Raw genomic sequence first — 19,735 nt, 5'->3', positions numbered from 1 at the left:
GAATTTTATACAAAGTAGGATCCAAAAGTTTGGGAACTTGGCATATAGTTCCTTGCCTTGAATAGCTTAAATTTCTGACACACAACTGCCTTCAAAATAATTCCCTTGAGTGACGATACACTCAAGGGGCAGGGCAATGCTTCCAGAAGCCAGCACTCGCATGGCTTCTGGAAGCATTGCCATAAGCCATCTTTCACAGCCACTCATAATGCCTCTTACGATGCCTTTACTTCTTTCGGAATTTATTTCCAAAGACAGAGTGCTGAACATAGAGCATTATCTAGACATTTTATATCCTTCATGTGAAATTTTTAAATAACAAATAAATTAATTGAAATATCTTATACTTTATAGATTTGTTGTTTTTAAAAGGGGAATATTTTTACAATTCAGTGAAAATACTATTGAAATAAACTGATCCATTTTGGGATTATAACTTTAAATTCCATCATCTAATTGTTTAATTTCCAAATAACTCATTTAATGCTGTTTGATTAATAAAATTTAGCAAACTTAATGTTTATATGATTTGTATATCTTAACAAAATTTGTGCTTTTATTACATTCAATAATTGAAATTATATGGAATTTTCTTTTATGAATATGCATATTGTGTAGTATAATTCATTTTTTGTAATACAAACAATATAAATGTTTTCATTTCAGTGTCATAATATGGCAGAACAGCATGAATCAGTCTTGGAAGATTGGTGGTTTCATCACAAACAAAGCATTGCTTTATTTCAATATTTTTGTATCGATAACGTGAAAGGTAATAAATGTAAAAATATTTCTTTTGTATATTCTTCATTGAAAATTATTTTGTTAATTAGAAGATGTTGAATGGTTTAAGAGAAAGTAAAATTTTTCTAAATGAATTTTTTACCAAACTCAAATATTTACAGCAGATTCATATTTTTTAGTAATCTCAAAAGTTTTTCAATTTTTAAACGTTTGGATTTCATGTTACCTATTTACATATTAAGGAGATATGACGTCTAAATATAATTTTTCACTTTGAGGTGAAAGAAACAGTCTGCAAAGTATTGTAAGAGATGAACTGTAGTGTAATTTAGTAGTAAATTTAAGGTACGAGATGTCCAAAAAAGTTACCATATAGTGAGAAATTTATAATAAAGTTATACTTACAGATTGCACATACATAAGTAAGCCATACATTGTGCATTTCCACTTTGCAGTAGATGGCATTACTGATCACTTGTAGATGTTCTAGTTTTTGGAAGACTTGTTTGACAATCACATAATCTTCCACAGAATCTGTCCCTTGATGTCTTTGGACCTTGCTCCTCTGGATTTTAGTCTCTGTGGTACATTTCTGGCATTTGCCATTGCAATTGCCTATGGGAATATTATCAAACCAATTGGAATTATTGTTGGCATTTCCGTAATCATTTGACACAATTCTAGATGACATTCTTTATATTGAGTAGCTAAGAAATGAAAATAGCATTTATTTTATTTCTTTAATGATATGATTCTATTTCATTTGACATGCCAAGCTGACTGAAACTATAACTATTAATGAAATATAAAACACCTTACCACTGGGGTATTTAAGTTTTCTCTACTAATGTTTTTCAACTCTGTTTATGAGCAAATTTGAACATAATTTACCTAATCAGGTAAATTATGTTCAAATTTGGAAAAACATCAAACATTTCTTTTCAAATTTAAAATGGAATTAACAAGAATATATTTAACAACTTTTTAACTTTAAAATTCTAAATTATTATTCTACTTACTTATCCATTTTACTTAATTAAACTTGACTGGAATTTTTATGGTTCCTTATCTATTTATTATCACTAAAAGAAATTATTTTTGAATCAGAAAGTCTATTTGTTAATTTTTGCTGTAAATTTTTTAATATTCTGAAATGTTTCCAGTGAAATTTTGTTTAATTTAATTCAAAATTTATGCAATATTTTCTCTTCCAAATGATTTTCTTAAAAACCCAAAATTTTATGAATAAAGTCTTTCTACATTTCAAAAAGGAAAAATAAAACTGTTAATGTAGGATCATAAGCTAACAATAGAACATATAAATATTAACTTAACTGAACAAAGCTGCCAACATGTTTTAATTTTTGTATTTATCAAGACATTCCTCCATTCATTTATCTTTCTTTATCCAATACAAAATACAGTCAACTATTTACTTTTTTATTTAAATTGAATTTCTTCTAATTATTCATTCTTTGGTTGAAGTTGTGTAGATAAGTGCCATAAATTAAAAAGCATTTGAATAAATCTACTTTGTTTGTTTTCTACATATGAAGTAATGCTTTATGACTTCATTAGTAGATGTATTTGAAAAGATTTTGCATTATCCAATTAATTATGTATTGTAGAGTGTAATTATTTAATTAATTAGTATGTATAGAGCTAAAATGTCTAGGCCAGGCATGGCCAACATATGGCCCATCTAATGAATTTATGTGGCCTGCGATTAATCTCTCAATATTAGCTACTCAAGTCCAAATAGCTTGATGAAAAATTGTGACGCCTAAAAAAAAAAAGGTCAACAACTCACTGCACGTTTAGAGTTAACCCTCCATTACAAATCTCGTAAGTACAGCGTAGAATGTTGATAAAGCATGATAACGTGGAAAATGTATCTGTAATCTCTATGTATAATTTAGTCTCTACAGGGTAAAACCACAATGAGATCTCGCACCACCTCAAAATCTTCCTAGGGCAGCCTCTGGTTCAGCCTGTGGAAAAAGTTCTCTTTCCAATTCGGCCCAGGGGCAAAAACTGTTGGCCACCCCTGGTCTAGGCACTAAAAGTCTTACAAAAATCATATCTTATATGATTTATAGTGCTTAGATGGTTTAACTTTAGTTATGTCTTATTCGTTGTTTTGTCTTTTCAAATGAACATACAGTATGATTGGTTTTATTATACATAATTTTTTTTTACTTTCCCAGCTTTTATAACAACTTGGGAAACTAATGTAATTTGTCTCATATTTGACTCTGGTTTTTTGCAAATCTCAACATTTTGAGACCTCCTGAAACCAAAAAAAAAGTAAAGAGAAAAAAAAATAGAAAGAATTCTGCATGTTGTATTGGCATCTATTTTATTTAGTATCTCATAGGGTAAAGATTAAGAAATGAAATTTGTTATGGTAACTTGTATATAAGGAGCATTGATGCTATTTAGAACTCGAAGGAAGTCATGTGTCTTATATCAAATGGTGTCAGACTTAATGAAAATTTTACCCATTATTGGCATTTACAATATTTTTGAAAACTTATCTCTATCTTTAAATTTAAGTTATTTTTTGCCTTTTTATTATAATTAATAATATAAAAGTTATTTTTAATGATATCTCTTAACAGTTGCTGCCACAAACAACTTTAACTTTGAGCTAGTGTCATAGTGTTTTTAAACTTGAATCTTTTTTTAAATGGAAATTTTAATGTGCAACTCGAACACTAACTATGTAGTGTATTCACTCGGACACAAGGCAAATTTTTGTTTAAATAACTTCAACTTTTTTCTGTGAATATCAGAAACATAAATAAATTCTGTTATCTATATTTTATCTCAGATAGTATATACAAGCTCAGTTATACAGTTTATAGACTACTAAAAGTTGCAGATTGGCAGATTGGCAGAAGGGATAAGAAGTGGATGGACTATAGTCCATCCACTTCTTATCCCTTCTGCCAATCTGCCAATCTGCAACTTTTAGTAGTCTATAAACTGTATAACTGAGCTTGTATATACTATCTGAGATAAAATATAGATAACAGAATTTATTTATGTTTCTGATATTCACAGAAAAAAGTTGAAGTTATTTAAACAAAAATTTGCCTTGTGTCCGAGTGAATACACTACATAGTTAGTGTTCGAGTTGCACATTAAAATTTCCATTTAAAAAAAGATTCAAGTTTAAAAACACTATGACACTAGCTCAAAGTTAAAGTTGTTTGTGGCAGCAACTGTTAAGAGATATCATTAAAAATAACTTTTATATTATTAATTATAATAAAAAGGCAAAAAATAACTTAAATTTAAAGATAGAGATAAGTTTTCAAAAATATTGTAAATGCCAATAATGGGTAAAATTTTCATTAAGTCTGACACCATTTGATATAAGACACATGACTTCCTTCGAGTTCTAAATAGCATCAATGCTCCTTATATACAAGTTACCATAACAAATTTCATTTCTTAATCTTTACCCTATGAGATACTAAATAAAATAGATGCCAATACAACATGCAGAATTCTTTCTATTTTTTTTTCTCTTTACTTTTTTTTTGGTTTCAGGAGGTCTCAAAATGTTGAGATTTGCAAAAAACCAGAGTCAAATATGAGACAAATTACATTAGTTTCCCAAGTTGTTATAAAAGCTGGGAAAGTAAAAAAAAATTATGTATAATAAAACCAATCATACTGTATGTTCATTTGAAAAGACAAAACAACGAATAAGACATAACTAAAGTTAAACCATCTAAGCACTATAAATCATATAAGATATGATTTTTGTAAGACTTTTAGTGCCTAGACCAGGGGTGGCCAACAGTTTTTGCCCCTGGGCCGAATTGGAAAGAGAACTTTTTCCACAGGCTGAACCAGAGGCTGCCCTAGGAAGATTTTGAGGTGGTGCGAGATCTCATTGTGGTTTTACCCTGTAGAGACTAAATTATACATAGAGATTACAGATACATTTTCCACGTTATCATGCTTTATCAACATTCTACGCTGTACTTACGAGATTTGTAATGGAGGGTTAACTCTAAACGTGCAGTGAGTTGTTGACCTTTTTTTTTTTAGGCGTCACAATTTTTCATCAAGCTATTTGGACTTGAGTAGCTAATATTGAGAGATTAATCGCAGGCCACATAAATTCATTAGATGGGCCATATGTTGGCCATGCCTGGCCTAGACATTTTAGCTCTATACATACTAATTAATTAAATAATTACACTCTACAATACATAATTAATTGGATAATGCAAAATCTTTTCAAATACATCTACTAATGAAGTCATAAAGCATTACTTCATATGTAGAAAACAAACAAAGTAGATTTATTCAAATGCTTTTTAATTTATGGCACTTATCTACACAACTTCAACCAAAGAATGAATAATTAGAAGAAATTCAATTTAAATAAAAAAGTAAATAGTTGACTGTATTTTGTATTGGATAAAGAAAGATAAATGAATGGAGGAATGTCTTGATAAATACAAAAATTAAAACATGTTGGCAGCTTTGTTCAGTTAAGTTAATATTTATATGTTCTATTGTTAGCTTATGATCCTACATTAACAGTTTTATTTTTCCTTTTTGAAATGTAGAAAGACTTTATTCATAAAATTTTGGGTTTTTAAGAAAATCATTTGGAAGAGAAAATATTGCATAAATTTTGAATTAAATTAAACAAAATTTCACTGGAAACATTTCAGAATATTAAAAAATTTACAGCAAAAATTAACAAATAGACTTTCTGATTCAAAAATAATTTCTTTTAGTGATAATAAATAGATAAGGAACCATAAAAATTCCAGTCAAGTTTAATTAAGTAAAATGGATAAGTAAGTAGAATAATAATTTAGAATTTTAAAGTTAAAAAGTTGTTAAATATATTCTTGTTAATTCCATTTTAAATTTGAAAAGAAATGTTTGATGTTTTTCCAAATTTGAACATAATTTACCTGATTAGGTAAATTATGTTCAAATTTGCTCATAAACAGAGTTGAAAAACATTAGTAGAGAAAACTTAAATACCCCAGTGGTAAGGTGTTTTATATTTCATTAATAGTTATAGTTTCAGTCAGCTTGGCATGTCAAATGAAATAGAATCATATCATTAAAGAAATAAAATAAATGCTATTTTCATTTCTTAGCTACTCAATATAAAGAATGTCATCTAGAATTGTGTCAAATGATTACGGAAATGCCAACAATAATTCCAATTGGTTTGATAATATTCCCATAGGCAATTGCAATGGCAAATGCCAGAAATGTACCACAGAGACTAAAATCCAGAGGAGCAAGGTCCAAAGACATCAAGGGACAGATTCTGTGGAAGATTATGTGATTGTCAAACAAGTCTTCCAAAAACTAGAACATCTACAAGTGATCAGTAATGCCATCTACTGCAAAGTGGAAATGCACAATGTATGGCTTACTTATGTATGTGCAATCTGTAAGTATAACTTTATTATAAATTTCTCACTATATGGTAACTTTTTTGGACATCTCGTACCTTAAATTTACTACTAAATTACACTACAGTTCATCTCTTACAATACTTTGCAGACTGTTTCTTTCACCTCAAAGTGAAAAATTATATTTAGACGTCATATCTCCTTAATATGTAAATAGGTAACATGAAATCCAAACGTTTAAAAATTGAAAAACTTTTGAGATTACTAAAAAATATGAATCTGCTGTAAATATTTGAGTTTGGTAAAAAATTCATTTAGAAAAATTTTACTTTCTCTTAAACCATTCAACATCTTCTAATTAACAAAATAATTTTCAATGAAGAATATACAAAAGAAATATTTTTACATTTATTACCTTTCACGTTATCGATACAAAAATATTGAAATAAAGCAATGCTTTGTTTGTGATGAAACCACCAATCTTCCAAGACTGATTCATGCTGTTCTGCCATATTATGACACTGAAATGAAAACATTTATATTGTTTGTATTACAAAAAATGAATTATACTACACAATATGCATATTCATAAAAGAAAATTCCATATAATTTCAATTATTGAATGTAATAAAAGCANATAACAAATATATATATATATATTATATATATAGTGTAAGGATATATTTAAAATACCATTCCAATATAGAATTTGGCCCCTGGTATATATGATTCATTGGTAAATGACACAACTATAATTATAAGTAGAATTTTGAGAGAAATTTTATAAATATAATTCTAAACAAAACCTAGTTTTTAAAGTTTTTCCATTCTTTTAGATGACAACGAATGTGTTTCCGCTCCTTGTAATTCTGGCGAATTCTGCGTTAACACAGACGGTTCCTATAATTGTAAATGTAAGTAAATGCATACAAATTTAAGAAAAATTTTTAAAAAGGAAATACTTAAAAGTGTCTTTTAAATTTGTCCTGTTAATTTCCTCATGTGCTTGCAAAAGAACAAAACAAAGTTAGAAGACACTTTTATTTATTGCCTATTTTAAGAATTTTTTTTTAATTTGTGTGTTTAAACTTATTTGTCCTAGCAATTTTTATCAAATGTGTTTATTATTTTTTCGTAAGTAAATGCAATTTAAGTCATTTAACTTTGTAAATTAACATATTTAATTTAAGATGATTTGTTGAGAAATCAAACTTTAACTCTAAAATGTATTTCATATATACTAAAGAAAGAATTATTATGCAAACATTATTTAAACAGCTTATTCAATTAAAAATATTAATAGATAAATAATAAATCATTAAATCATAAATAAGAATACAATAAAAAAAATAGTGATAATTATCAGAAATAAAATTTTTTAAATAAGATATTCAAATTTTAATCTTCAAATGTAATTAATCAGTTAAAAACTTTAGTAGTCACATTTAGAACTAGAAATCGAAAAAATGCTTTAAATAGATTGCTTTCTTCCCTGTAGGCTTGTTGTGGGTTTGGCTAGTCTTAAAATGGGGAATGTGATATTTGGGTAGACCAATGTATCTGTTAAAAATCACCCATAAAAACTTTTGTGGTTGCTCACTCAGATTTTATCCCAAGTCCTTCAAAGTGATAAGCTGATTCCTTAACTTCATTATCTGGTTGATGATGAATTGCATATATGCTCAATTATTTGAGAGTTATTTATATAAACTATTTGTATTATATAAAGTTTAGCGTTGAGAAAAATCCCTGCACAGATTTAAACTTTAGCAGCTTAAGATGTCTTTGAAAGTTTGCAACATTTATACATCATCTAAAAGTTTGATTAATGAAGTTTTTATGCATTAATATTATATGAAAAGGTTCAAGAAAACTGATTTAGTTTAAGACAAATCTAGAACCAAAGCTGCCTTACCATTTTGGACCTGTGATCAAACATTATTGAACATATTCTTTTTATAATTATATCAAAACAGTTGTCTATGTATTAAGGCTTCATTCAGAAGTGCTCTTCTTGTGTTATCTCTGGCCACTCAAAGAAGGCTTTCTTGTAACATCTTAAATAACAATTACTTTGATAAGCCAGATGTAAGAAGACCATGTCCAAATGCAATCCATTAGCCACTGAACAGTAGCAAATGAATGTTTTTCACAGAGTTCAAGTAAATTTTAATTATATACCTTAAGTTATTAAAATTTAAAACTTAAGGATTTTTGGGATATTGATAGTGTAGAATGCCCTGTAGAATGAGGTCTGCGGGACTAGACAAAAAAAACAGACAAGTCGGCTTGACAGATATATTGGGCTTTTAATTCTTTCTTGTTGACAAATCACAATATACATAGAACACAAACTATCACACAATTGACAATTTCCAATGCACAACTAATAACAATATAATACTTCACACGTTTTCACATTCCCCTCTCTTTCCTCCTCTTCTTTCAGGGAGCTCACAGCACCTGACAAAAGTCAAAAGATGCATAACACAAATAAAAATAAACCTACTCATGACAGTTTTTCTACCACATATAAACAATGAAAAAGAAAACTAATACGTTCAGATGAATCTCCCACCAATCTTCTTTTCCTTCGATATGTTGTATCTCGATGTTAAAGTGTCCTTGGTTGGATGGAAACGGATTGCTGTCTCATTGGCCTTATCCCCAATCCTTGGTCTTCTCATGCTCACTGCCTCCATCTCATATCGTTCACAAGTGGCCAGAACAAAGCAAGAGGGGGAAGAAAGTGCTTACCATATGTGGATCACGACATTATATGCTAAGCCACACAGATATCCTCCCCACATGATCTCCGCTGGCCAATCAGGCTGCCAACATAAGGTGAACTGAAAAAAGGTAATATCACAAATGAAAACAAAGGGGTCGAGGGAAAAACTGAAACACAAAAATACATAGTCACAAAGCATTACAATAATCTGCATTAGCCTAAGCTCATATTAAAATCATTTCAATGACATGTAATGTTGAATGGAAACAAAGTTAAATTACATTTCACAAATCTGTCAGTAAACAACTGAACAAATGCAATTTTTCATTAAAGCCAGACAACCTGCCAAATAATTGGGTAATCATCTAAATCTAATCATAGCCTGATAATTCGGCACATTGTCTTTGCTCTGTCATTCAAGCTGCTGTGATGTGGAGTAGTAAGAACAAGTCTGTATTAGTTTGTGATGAATGGATAAAATTAATTTAACAGCATACAAAACATTTCAAGTTACTTCATTAGGGCTGTTCATAAATTACATTCACATTTTTTTTTAAAGTTTTACTATCCCTCCCTCTTTGCCTAAGTTTCTGTAACCCCCTCTCTTCTTCGGATATCCAACAAAACCCAACATTCCTTAAAATTTTTTATCACTTTATGAATTATAGATTCCATAAGTAGAGTGATGGAATTATGTCTAAATTGCTCTTATAAGACTGCAGTCTTTCTAGTAAGTTACATCAGTGTCTTCCATAATACCTCAGTCACGAAATAAAAATGTTATCTCCAGAAGTGTAAGAAATAGAGCAGGACATTTTGCAGAGATTATGCCTTTCATATGACCCTCTTCCTTGACTGTGCTTAAATTTTTAATAAAATTTAGTTTACAAAGTCTAGTTTATATTTAACTGGGTTCCTGTCGAGGAGGACAATGATTCCAAGGGGCAGATCAAAAAAGGCCATTGGTCAATGGAATCAGAGACTCGTAGATAAAGAGTAAAGTTTTGGATAGAAGGATCAATCTGTCTTGATCAGTCCACTTCTGCGAAGGGTGTTTTTTAAATAAGGTCTGTTTTTTTATAAGAAAAAAATACTGTAAATATCTTGGAATTTCATTGGATGATATTATTTTTTTAGTTAATTGAAGACACAGACTGTCCAAAAAAATTTTTTGTAGACACCATTTATTCACTTCACATGTTCCAGAACAAACTTTTTGACAATCTGACCTTCTTTTTTAGGCTACTTGGCCATCAAGTTTACAAACATTCCTTTAAAAAACACAGAAAAATATCTAATTAAAATTGTAAAATTTCAACTTAGAGTTCATGGGTCTTCTAAAGAAGGTCAGGTCATCAAAAAGTTTGTTCTGGAACACGTGAAGTGAATAAATGGTGTCCACAAAAATTTTTTTGGACAGTCTGTGTCTTCAATTAACTAAAAAAAAAAAACTGTAAATATCGTTAAAATATATTTTTTCCCATATTCTACATACTTTTATCTACTTTTCTACATAATTTCCATTTTTGTTCAAACATTTGTCATACCGCTCAAAAACTTTTTGACTTCAAAGAAATCTGCTGCCGGAAGACATTAGGCCATGCAGCTTGTCTCATATGGCATGGCGGAGTTTTCTCAAGGTCACACAATAAGCATCAGAATTGATTGTTGTGCCTCTTGGCATAAAATCCACTAACAAAGTCCCTTTCCTGTTCCAAAAGACAGTTACCATGATCTTTCGTCCTGAAATTGAATAACAGATTGTATCTTACAGTCAGCGGACGACTCAATTTTCTTAAACATTATAAACTTCTATAGCTCAGCACACAGACAGATGATACGGCTGCAAATGGCATCTAAACACGCGCAAAGCATGCTGAAAGCATATGCTCATGCACACTGCTGCAATCGTGCGTCATTCTCACTCTCATTCACAAACGAACCTTATTTAAAAAATAGCCCTTGTATTAGTCCAACTCAAATTTGTCTCAACTAGCTACTTTTCATTGTTCGCTCACTGTCTGCCATCGCTAATCCCTTTCTTGGATGCACCAGCCATCCCTCTGAAAGTCCCTAGGCGCAATTGTCATCTACACCTGTCTTCACCATCTATCAGTCTTTGTCGTGTCATCCTTCAGATCGATTCTCAAGATCATTGCAACTTATTTTCAAAACTATTGCTGGGTGGTGTCAATCCTGAAGTAATCTTCCCACAATAATTAAACACGACCTCTCAGCGAGTTAGTTTGTATGCATAGGCTTCACCTCTTAGTACTTATGTATATTAGAAGTGTGGTAATACTTGCATGTAATGTACTAAACTGATATAAAGAGGTAATCAGAAACCTTAAAACTTCAAATAGCCCAAATTTCTTAGGATTAAGGTCAGCCTATAGAGATTTCTCCATCATACAGTGTACCAACTTTTTACTGATTAGTAGATCAACAATACAATATTTTATTGATTTGCTAATATGTTTAAAAATGAAAACTCTGTCATACCCTCGTTACCAGTCGAAAAGAGGTATTTTGATAAAATCTTGTTTTAAAAAAGAAACATACAAGAAATTTTGAAGTAAATATAATAAACTGCATAAAACTTAAAGAAATGTATGTCCACTGAAGCCCAACCCCTACCCCACCCTCCCTCTTGTTTAACTTTGTCAACAAATTGTCATATCCTCGTTTCCAGTGCAGGCATTATTTATGGACATCCTCTTATATGTTGATTGTTATATACAGTCTTTAAATACTCTAAAAACCACTCATATAAAGTGCACCATCTGCTTGAGATTTGCAAAACAAACTGAGCAGAAAATTAGAACAGTGCAGTTAAAAATGTAATTTAAGTTATCAGACAAATCCAAAACCTGGAAAGATGTAGAATACTTCATATTCTATTAGGTGTCAAAGTTTAACCCCTGATGTCTCATAGAATATAACGGTATGCAATTGGTTGATTTTTGTATCATCTGTCTTTAACTCTTTCTGTCCTGTGGGCACTAAGAGAGTCTTTTTAGCATGTCTGTGGGTTCGACCAGACCCACAGTGGGGTGGCTGGGTGATGAGGGATGGGACCCAACATATCCAGATGAGTCAAACCCCAAAAATTTCCTGGAATTTTTTGATCCATCCAGATTCAATCCCAAGTTTGTATCATGTCTTTTAATATTTTGAATTATTTTCTACAACACATTCGTAATAATTGACATTTGTCTTGTAATCTGTATATTTCACCAACTGTCGTACATTAGTCATAAAAAAATTTTCAGGGGAAAAACTTGAAATAGCAAGAACACATTAATTTTAAATTCAAAGTTGTAAAATTTTAGAATGTAATCATTGTTTGTTTTTGTTTCTTTGTTATTAAACATTAATAAGCATTTTACTCTATAAAATTACTTTTCTTATCATTTTAAAAACAATGTTCTTATTTTAGTATGTGATATGGCTTGTGATACGTGCACAGGAGAAGGACCAGACAAATGCGAGAAATGTTCACAGGATTATGAAATGACGGACGGAACTTGCGTCGGTAAGTCTTCAAATTATGAAAATATAAAAGTATATAAATTTACAGTTTATTCTTTGCCATCCATTTCAGAAAAAGCTAAAGATGATGCTGCGATTACAGACAGTTTGGAAGAAGAAACCACAGAAGAGAGTGATGGCCACAATGAATTATGACCATACTTAACTTAGGATAATTTCTTTTGTCGGGCATTCTTACATTTATATGAAACATCTTGATTTTCCAAAGATGCATTTATTTTCCAAGCCTCTTTAATTTGTTATCGTGCAAGATGGACTATTTATTTTTATAAAATCTATTCTGTTTTGTATTTTTCTGCGAGTAACTACATTTAACATTCTGTAACTTATCTTTCTGACAAACAGGAACAAACTGTTAACGATTACAAGGTTTGTTTTTGTTTTGTTTTTAATTAATTATTGATAAATTTCTACCATATTTAAATGTTTATATTAGACGTTTCACATTTTAAATATGACAAATTGTTATTAGATAATCTACAATTGTTTTATTTTCCTTTCTATTCCACTAAAATTTTCAGTAAAGGAATTTAATAAATGCAAACAGATTTTTATTCTATGAATAAAATATTATTTTTAAATGGTTAATGCAGTTTTTTATTGTTATTTTTAACCAATAAACATAGATGTTAGCAAGAATATTACAAGAACACTTGAAACAATAAATTAGAAATATAGTTACAGTTAAAACTTGCTTTCTACTCATCAAATACAACCAAGAGGCAGTCAGAAAGTAAATGGACTAAGTTCTGCAATTCATACTTTAATGCTTTTGTAACAGAACAATTCTTACATCTGTTCTTCATCTAATAACAACTATTGTGGAGAAGAAGTAATAGTTTTTGCTGGCACTGATGCCATAATATACGATTGAATGAATGTTTTGGTGAGCATGGTCCATGAGAGATTTTCCAGAGGTGGACACAACTTTTCAGCTAAAAAGTCCCCAAATCTGACAAAAGGATTGAATGTCTTTGGCGGGGACTTTTCATTTGTGATAAACCTCTTTTTATTTTGCCCAAAAGCACTCACTTGTGGGACATTTGGAGAGTTATCCTTCTTGGATATGTATTCAATGCCTTTGCTGTCTAAGAAAGCAGTTTCAATTTTCATGTAATGTGACATAAATCTGGCCAGAAGATGATCTCATCCCTGGAATTGTGCTTATCAACAAAGGGAAGCAGTCATTTTTTCAGACATTCCTCTAGGTAAACCTGAGCAGTCATGGTACCTTCACAAACAAAAGCATTTGAAATGTTCCCAGAAGCATCCATAGTCTGCCAACTGAGGTATGTCTTATAAAATTTTTCCTTATGCTAGACTTTTCCACATATTCTCACATGGCAATAGCCTGAAGATTTGTAGCATGGTAATATTGCTTTTCTTGGATGTTTCCGTAGTCAAATGGGCAATCAGTCTCATCGTCAATAATGAGATGCATCCTCAGACTTTTGTCATAAACTTTCCTTTATCCTCCTTTTGCTCTTTTTGCTTGGTCCTTTATATAGTTCGGTGCATTTTGCTTTTTATGTCTCTTGATTCCCAACTTCTTGACTTTGATATCATGTAAAGTTGCCTTTGGCAATATCAATCTGACAATTCATTTCTGATGGAAGCTGATGGAACTCATTGATACAATTTTCTGACTTGTTTACGTCTTTTGTATTGGATTGAGAGATGGTATGACCAGGAAAGGATTCTAATTGTCTTATCCTGTTTCCTTATATCTTTGTAAAATGTCACAAAGTGCTTTTTCTCATATCTTGTTCCATGAAATAAGCAACTTTTCTGCTTACTACATCCTCATGTTTTGTCGGGTGGCTCAAAAGCACTCAAAATGTATCAGTTTTTAGTATTTTAGTCAAGTTCCAACAAAGTACTTGAAGGATAATTTCTTCCCTTGGCAATGCAGTATTAGATTTATGCTTGAGATGAAGGTTGGAAAGGTTTAAATTGAAAACATAATGTTCTATTTAGGTTTACAAGGTTTATTTCCTAATAATTATCTTGATAGTGGGCCAAAATGTGTGCAGAAATAAAAGTAAACACCAGAAATATCTTTATTAAAACAGGAAATAGTAAATAATTGATGTTTTTATAGTGAAAAGCAAGGCTGATTTTCGAAATATAACTTATTAAACAATCACAAACAAAATCTTTTTAACCAGTAATTGAACTTTAACATAGTTTCTGAATGTTTTCAGCTTTCACCGAGGCCTGCTTCAGGTGTTTAACTAAACTGACTTCCAAAAATCGGAACGTTAGAATGACGATGATCAATTTTAAACTTTCAATGTATCAAATTCATGTGGTTGATTGACTTTGTTCAAATTACTGGTTAAAAACGATTTGTTTGTGATTGTTTATTTAATCACTCCAGTAAATTTATAATATAACTTTTTAATTTATGATGTAATTTAACATTTATTACGAAACCTAGTTGCAGGTCGCACATTTAAATGCGCCGATTATGGAAGATTTATATGTTTTCAGATATATTATTGAATTTAAATGCATTCCAGACATTTCATAGACCAAAATACCTGCTTAGAATTAAATTGCCACTTACATTTTACTTAATTTTTATTATATAATATCATTTATTTCTTTTACTTTTAATAAATTCCATTAATTTTGAAGTATATGTTATATAATTCTATAGATTTTATATAATCTAGCAAGCCTGGTGTAGAATTTCCTTCTCTTTTTGTATTTTATTTGATAGAGAAAAATATAATTGCTATACTTAGAAAATTTCAAAAACTTCCTCCCACGTTAGACTGGACTTTCAGGTTATACGTGAAAGAATTCTGTTATTAATAACAAGGTATATATATGATTAAATCCAGAATTTTGTTCAGTTTTCAGAAGTAATTTTGATTTTTTCCTCTTCTACAGTTTAGTTTTATCTCCTAAATTTTTTAATTTCTAAATATATATTTTATTTTTAATGATTTTTCCTTTATTAACTAATTTAATTTTCGAATTTTATAGGTTAAAGGTGAGAAAATCTATTAGAAAAACTTCTATTTTTATCATCTTTCTACAGCAATGTAAGAGGAAATTAAATTGTTTCAACATGTAAACATGTTATTTAGAAATTATAAGATTATTTCCTTATAAAATTTCAATTGTACAGCTGTAAAGATTTGCAAAATCTTGCAATTATCCCGTAAAAAAATGGCTTATTTTGGTTGCTGATTAGGGTTTAAGCACCATATTTTTTTAACCATGATTTTATACCTCTACTTGCCTTCTATTTTGACAGAAATTAAGCCAAAAATTCTGTATTTTCCTTTGAAATTGACTACTAAATATAAATTTTAAGCACATTAAAAGTGATAAACAGTAAACACAGGAAGACCTGTATCCAGGTCTTCCTGTGTTTACTGTTTATCACTTTTAATGTGTCACTATCACAGTCCCTCCTGTATTCAGGTAATATCCTTTTGTTCATGCACTATTAAATTTTGCTGAATAATTCTTGTGTATTCATATATTATATACTGCACCCCTTTTATCGTACGTCAGGTTGTCTGTTCGAAGAACAACGATTCGAGGAAATGACACTAGATAAAAAGCCAACTTCGTCATCAGAAATCTCACCACTACGGAGCAGTATGAAGAGATTGCTGATCCTACTGACGTTTGTGGTACTTTCTACAGCCAAACCGGCTCAGAAAATCCGCACTTGGTGTTTCGTTTTCGAGGGAACGTCCGTATGCCCCCTCTGCCCCCAGAGAACAGGTAAAATTAGAATTAAGTTACCGGAAATGACGTTAGAAACTACATTATCTTTCATGATTTTCTTATTCTTTACACTTAATTACGTTACGTAAATACACACATTTAATAGCCATCTACTGTACTAAATTAAATGTTATTGGGTTTATGAAGTGTTTGGGGGTATCCAAGATCATTCTAATTTTCAATTTTTACTTAAAGGTCAAGGGTATTATCGAGTTTTTCCTGTTTAACACTGCAGAAATGACGTTTATTACGTCGTTTAACACAATAATCGACACTCCAAATTCTCTTCTTTATCTTTAATGACTGAAATAATTGAAAATTTAAACATTATCTTACAAATTCTTTCAAGTTTTTGTAATAAATTATTACTTTTGATCACGTTTTATTAATTTTAAACCCTCTTAATGGGATTATTATGCAAAACTCCACTTTTCTATTATTTTTAACTTTTTTAACAGTCAGGAATTGCCTTAATTACGTTGCAGTTTAATTATAATTAACGAGAATGGGCTTAATTCTTGATATTTCTTGTGTAAATTTAATAATAAATTGTAGAAATGGTACCTTGTCTGGTATCAGGTCCGTAATTATGATTACGAGAGGCCTTTCTAAGTGTATTATTGTTTAAGGCCTTGAACTATACTCTGGTACTGTGAAGTCTTAGGCTATTGTTACTTAAATTTGGCAATTTTAACAATTAAATTACCATTAAAACAGCATATTTAACATCCTTTTTCGTTATTATCTTCATTAAAGAGTTGAATTCATAATTAATACTTGATTAGAAACCTTCACGAAACCTTTAAACAATTAATTTTTACGTAAACAGGACGAAAATAGGAAATGAAATCTTTCGACATTCCCTTTTCCTCCATTCGCGACAGGGGTCAAAGGTTACGCCACCGTAATTAAAGCGGTATCGTTTCACGTCACGTCGAGTGATAAATTCTGACGTACGTCTCTCCACTTAGCGTGACGTAACAGCCGGTTAACACATCCCACGTCATACAGTTTTACTTAAAATAAGAGTCAACACGTTGTCGAAGGTCAATAAAGAAAAATGATAAAGTCAAGGTAACATTCCTTTAGTGTTTAGCGTGTCTAACGTTCTATCAATTTTCTATTTTCGTCCCGTTCGAAAGCGGTGTTGAAGAGTAAATAATTATCTCACCCTTTCTAAAACACACATTCACCCCATTCAAATTTCTCTGTCAAGGTTTACTCTGCCCACCTGCCAACGAAGATGACGACACTACAACAACACAGGCCGCCGCCACCACCACCACCGAAAAGGTGGTTCCTAACGAAACAGAAGTGGTCACTCTAACACACGACGACGTCGTCACAACTGAAACTAGTCTAGAAGTCACGACTCTCACTCCTCCCGCTCCTACCCCTCCTGCTCCTACTACCGCTGATCCTATCGACGAGGACTTTTGCTACGACAATGGGGGGTGCGACTGCCCCTTTATATGTTGTAAACAAAAGAAAGGTAAACCTAAGAAGTGTGCTACGGGCTTTCGACTTCCTCCTGGATTAAATTACTGAAAATGCTGTAAAAATGCCCATTTATGGTATTGTTTTAAACAAGAAATAAAGTTTTTGGTACGTTGAGAAGCAATTTTTTTTTCGATTTTTAGTGTTAGTCTATTGTTATTTTACATATTTTCATTGCTATCAAAGTTTTTATATGAGTATACTCTGTATGGAACACCAGAAAATACCCATTTATCCACACTGTATTGTTAAAACAGCTGTGTGGCGAATTATCTGTAACGAAAACACTGTAAATTCAAAAACTAACAGATTAGGATATTAAAAAAAGCACTAACTCAATTGTTTGCGTGTGACGTGAGATACAGAGTTTGTATTGTTATATACACGCAGCCTGTTGTTAAGTAAAATGAAAGTTAAACACTATGGTGATGTGTAGAACGTAGACGAAGCGTGACACGTGACTTATACATCATAATTTGCGTGAAGTGTCGAGGAAATCGATCGATACTCTAACGTGTAGTTACGTATCTAGATCTATTGAACAATGTAAACACCACATTAAACACTTCAAGTGTAGTTAAATGAGAGATAACTGTTAAGTTAACTTAATTTACGTGTTCGATACAGAGAAAATCAATATAACGCTTGCATTTTCTTGTATTTAATAACAATTTTAATTGTATTATTATTATTATACGTAACATATTCTGTTTCTGTTACTTTGCATAAGTCAGTTTCCTTCCTAAATCACTTTTTTTTTCATGTTACAGGATGTTACGCCTAGAACAATTACCTGATGTTTGCCTGGTGACGGTGATTATTAAGTAATACCCCCGTCTGGTCGATTTAAATTTAGGTTTTCATCGGTGTTTTCCTCTGTTACATAATTTTAAGTTTAAAAACGTGAGTTTGCATTAGTTACGCTGTTAAATTTTACTATATAATCGAGTGGTTAGCGCGTTTTTAAACCGGTTATTCTCTGTAACGGGTGTAACTGGGTGTGACTTATTACTTCATTATAGGTTAACCACTACATTCACCTTGACGTGTTGTGCGGGTTTGGATTTTATAAAAACGAAGCTTTCCCGAGCTTATACGAAATAAACAAGTTACAGTTTAGGGCCTCTGGCTTTTGGTGGAGGGAAAGGGCCTTTTTGATGTAATATATTAGGGCCACAACACGTTTAAATTGAATCATATTACTAATTACGAGGCCGTAGCATCAAATTTCTGTTATAATTTCTTCTGTTACGTTAGTTTTTGTGTATATTTTTGTGTCTGTCCTTACTCTCGAGAACGGAGTTAGATAGATGAAAGGCGTGACCAGGTATTGGAAGATTAGGACAGGAGGCCCTGATTAACTATACGAATTTCCGATGTAAACCGGAATTCACGTTATTTCAATTCAAAAATTTTCCCTTGAAAGGAGTTAGTTAGAAGACCAGCATGACTCTATTTCTAACAGGAAATTTTATATCTAAAAAATATAATGTACGGGGGAAAGACACTAATAATTTGAGATGGAGAGCATATATTTTAAATTAAATATATTTAAAAGTTGCAGCCCGGCATTGTGACGATGTCACAATAAATAATTACTCGTTTTATATGAAAATTAATCTTGGAGCTTGATATCGGGTGTGCTTTTGTAGTTTGCATACGTGGCATCCTTACTGTTATAGTCTATCAAGCGACCTTAATGGTATTTCTGCTGGAAGATTAACAATGTACCATGAATCTGTACCATGCAACCGTCTAATAGACACTTCAGGGGCCATATTCTGGTCACTGTCTCTCGTCTCTCACAAGCCGGTCGCTGATTGGCTAATCATTTGGATTAGCCAATTAGCGACCCCAGGTCATGATTAAACTCGACATTCTTTTGTTGGTCGAGAACCAATGGAACTGTGAAGTGATGTCACGTGTTCTGCATTCTATGCGAGTGATCGATCATCTCGTACAAATGTATAGGGTAGCCATAATTAAAACTTCTTTATACACAATACTCTATAGATGTAACCAATAAGCAAACTGAAACCAAAATTTGTACATAGAC

The 19,735-nt window shown here is 31.1% G+C and overlaps 2 protein-coding genes across 5 annotated transcripts in view; both read left to right on the top strand.

The window, feature by feature from the left end:
- The window catches only part of LOC111638924 (cysteine-rich with EGF-like domain protein 1), a 41,441-nt gene extending 28,545 nt beyond the window's left edge, over positions 1–12,896 (top strand). For 3 of the 4 annotated variants that reach the window (XM_023384701.1, XM_023384702.1, XM_023384698.1), the window contains 2 exons: positions 12,320–12,415; positions 12,485–12,896. In XM_023384701.1, the coding sequence (XP_023240469.1) occupies positions 12,320–12,415; positions 12,485–12,567 (179 nt within the window). In that variant the 3' untranslated portion in view covers positions 12,568–12,896. Of the gene's footprint in view, positions 1–6,985; positions 7,064–12,319; positions 12,416–12,484 lie in introns of all 4 variants that reach the window. The other variant, XM_023384699.1, reaches the window with a different exon arrangement.
- Positions 12,897–15,255: 2,359 nt separating this feature from the next.
- On the top strand, positions 15,256–19,178 carry LOC111638927. The gene is made up of 5 exons (XM_023384706.1): positions 15,256–15,259; positions 15,427–15,433; positions 15,964–16,179; positions 17,399–17,787; positions 18,450–19,178. Exons 3-4 carry the CDS (start codon positions 15,996–15,998, stop codon positions 17,728–17,730), a joined length of 516 nt encoding a protein of 171 aa, XP_023240474.1. The 5' UTR covers positions 15,256–15,259; positions 15,427–15,433; positions 15,964–15,995; the 3' UTR covers positions 17,731–17,787; positions 18,450–19,178.
- The last annotated feature ends 557 nt before the right edge of the window (positions 19,179–19,735 follow it).

Source organism: Centruroides sculpturatus, unplaced genomic scaffold (genome assembly GCF_000671375.1).
Source record: "Centruroides sculpturatus isolate CEXI.00-Female unplaced genomic scaffold, Cexi_2.0 scaffold1309, whole genome shotgun sequence".
In the NCBI taxonomy this organism is placed as follows: Eukaryota; Metazoa; Arthropoda; class Arachnida; order Scorpiones; family Buthidae; genus Centruroides; species Centruroides sculpturatus.
Note: the sequence above shows the minus strand (reverse complement) of the source record. Positions and strands in the feature narration are given on the sequence as shown.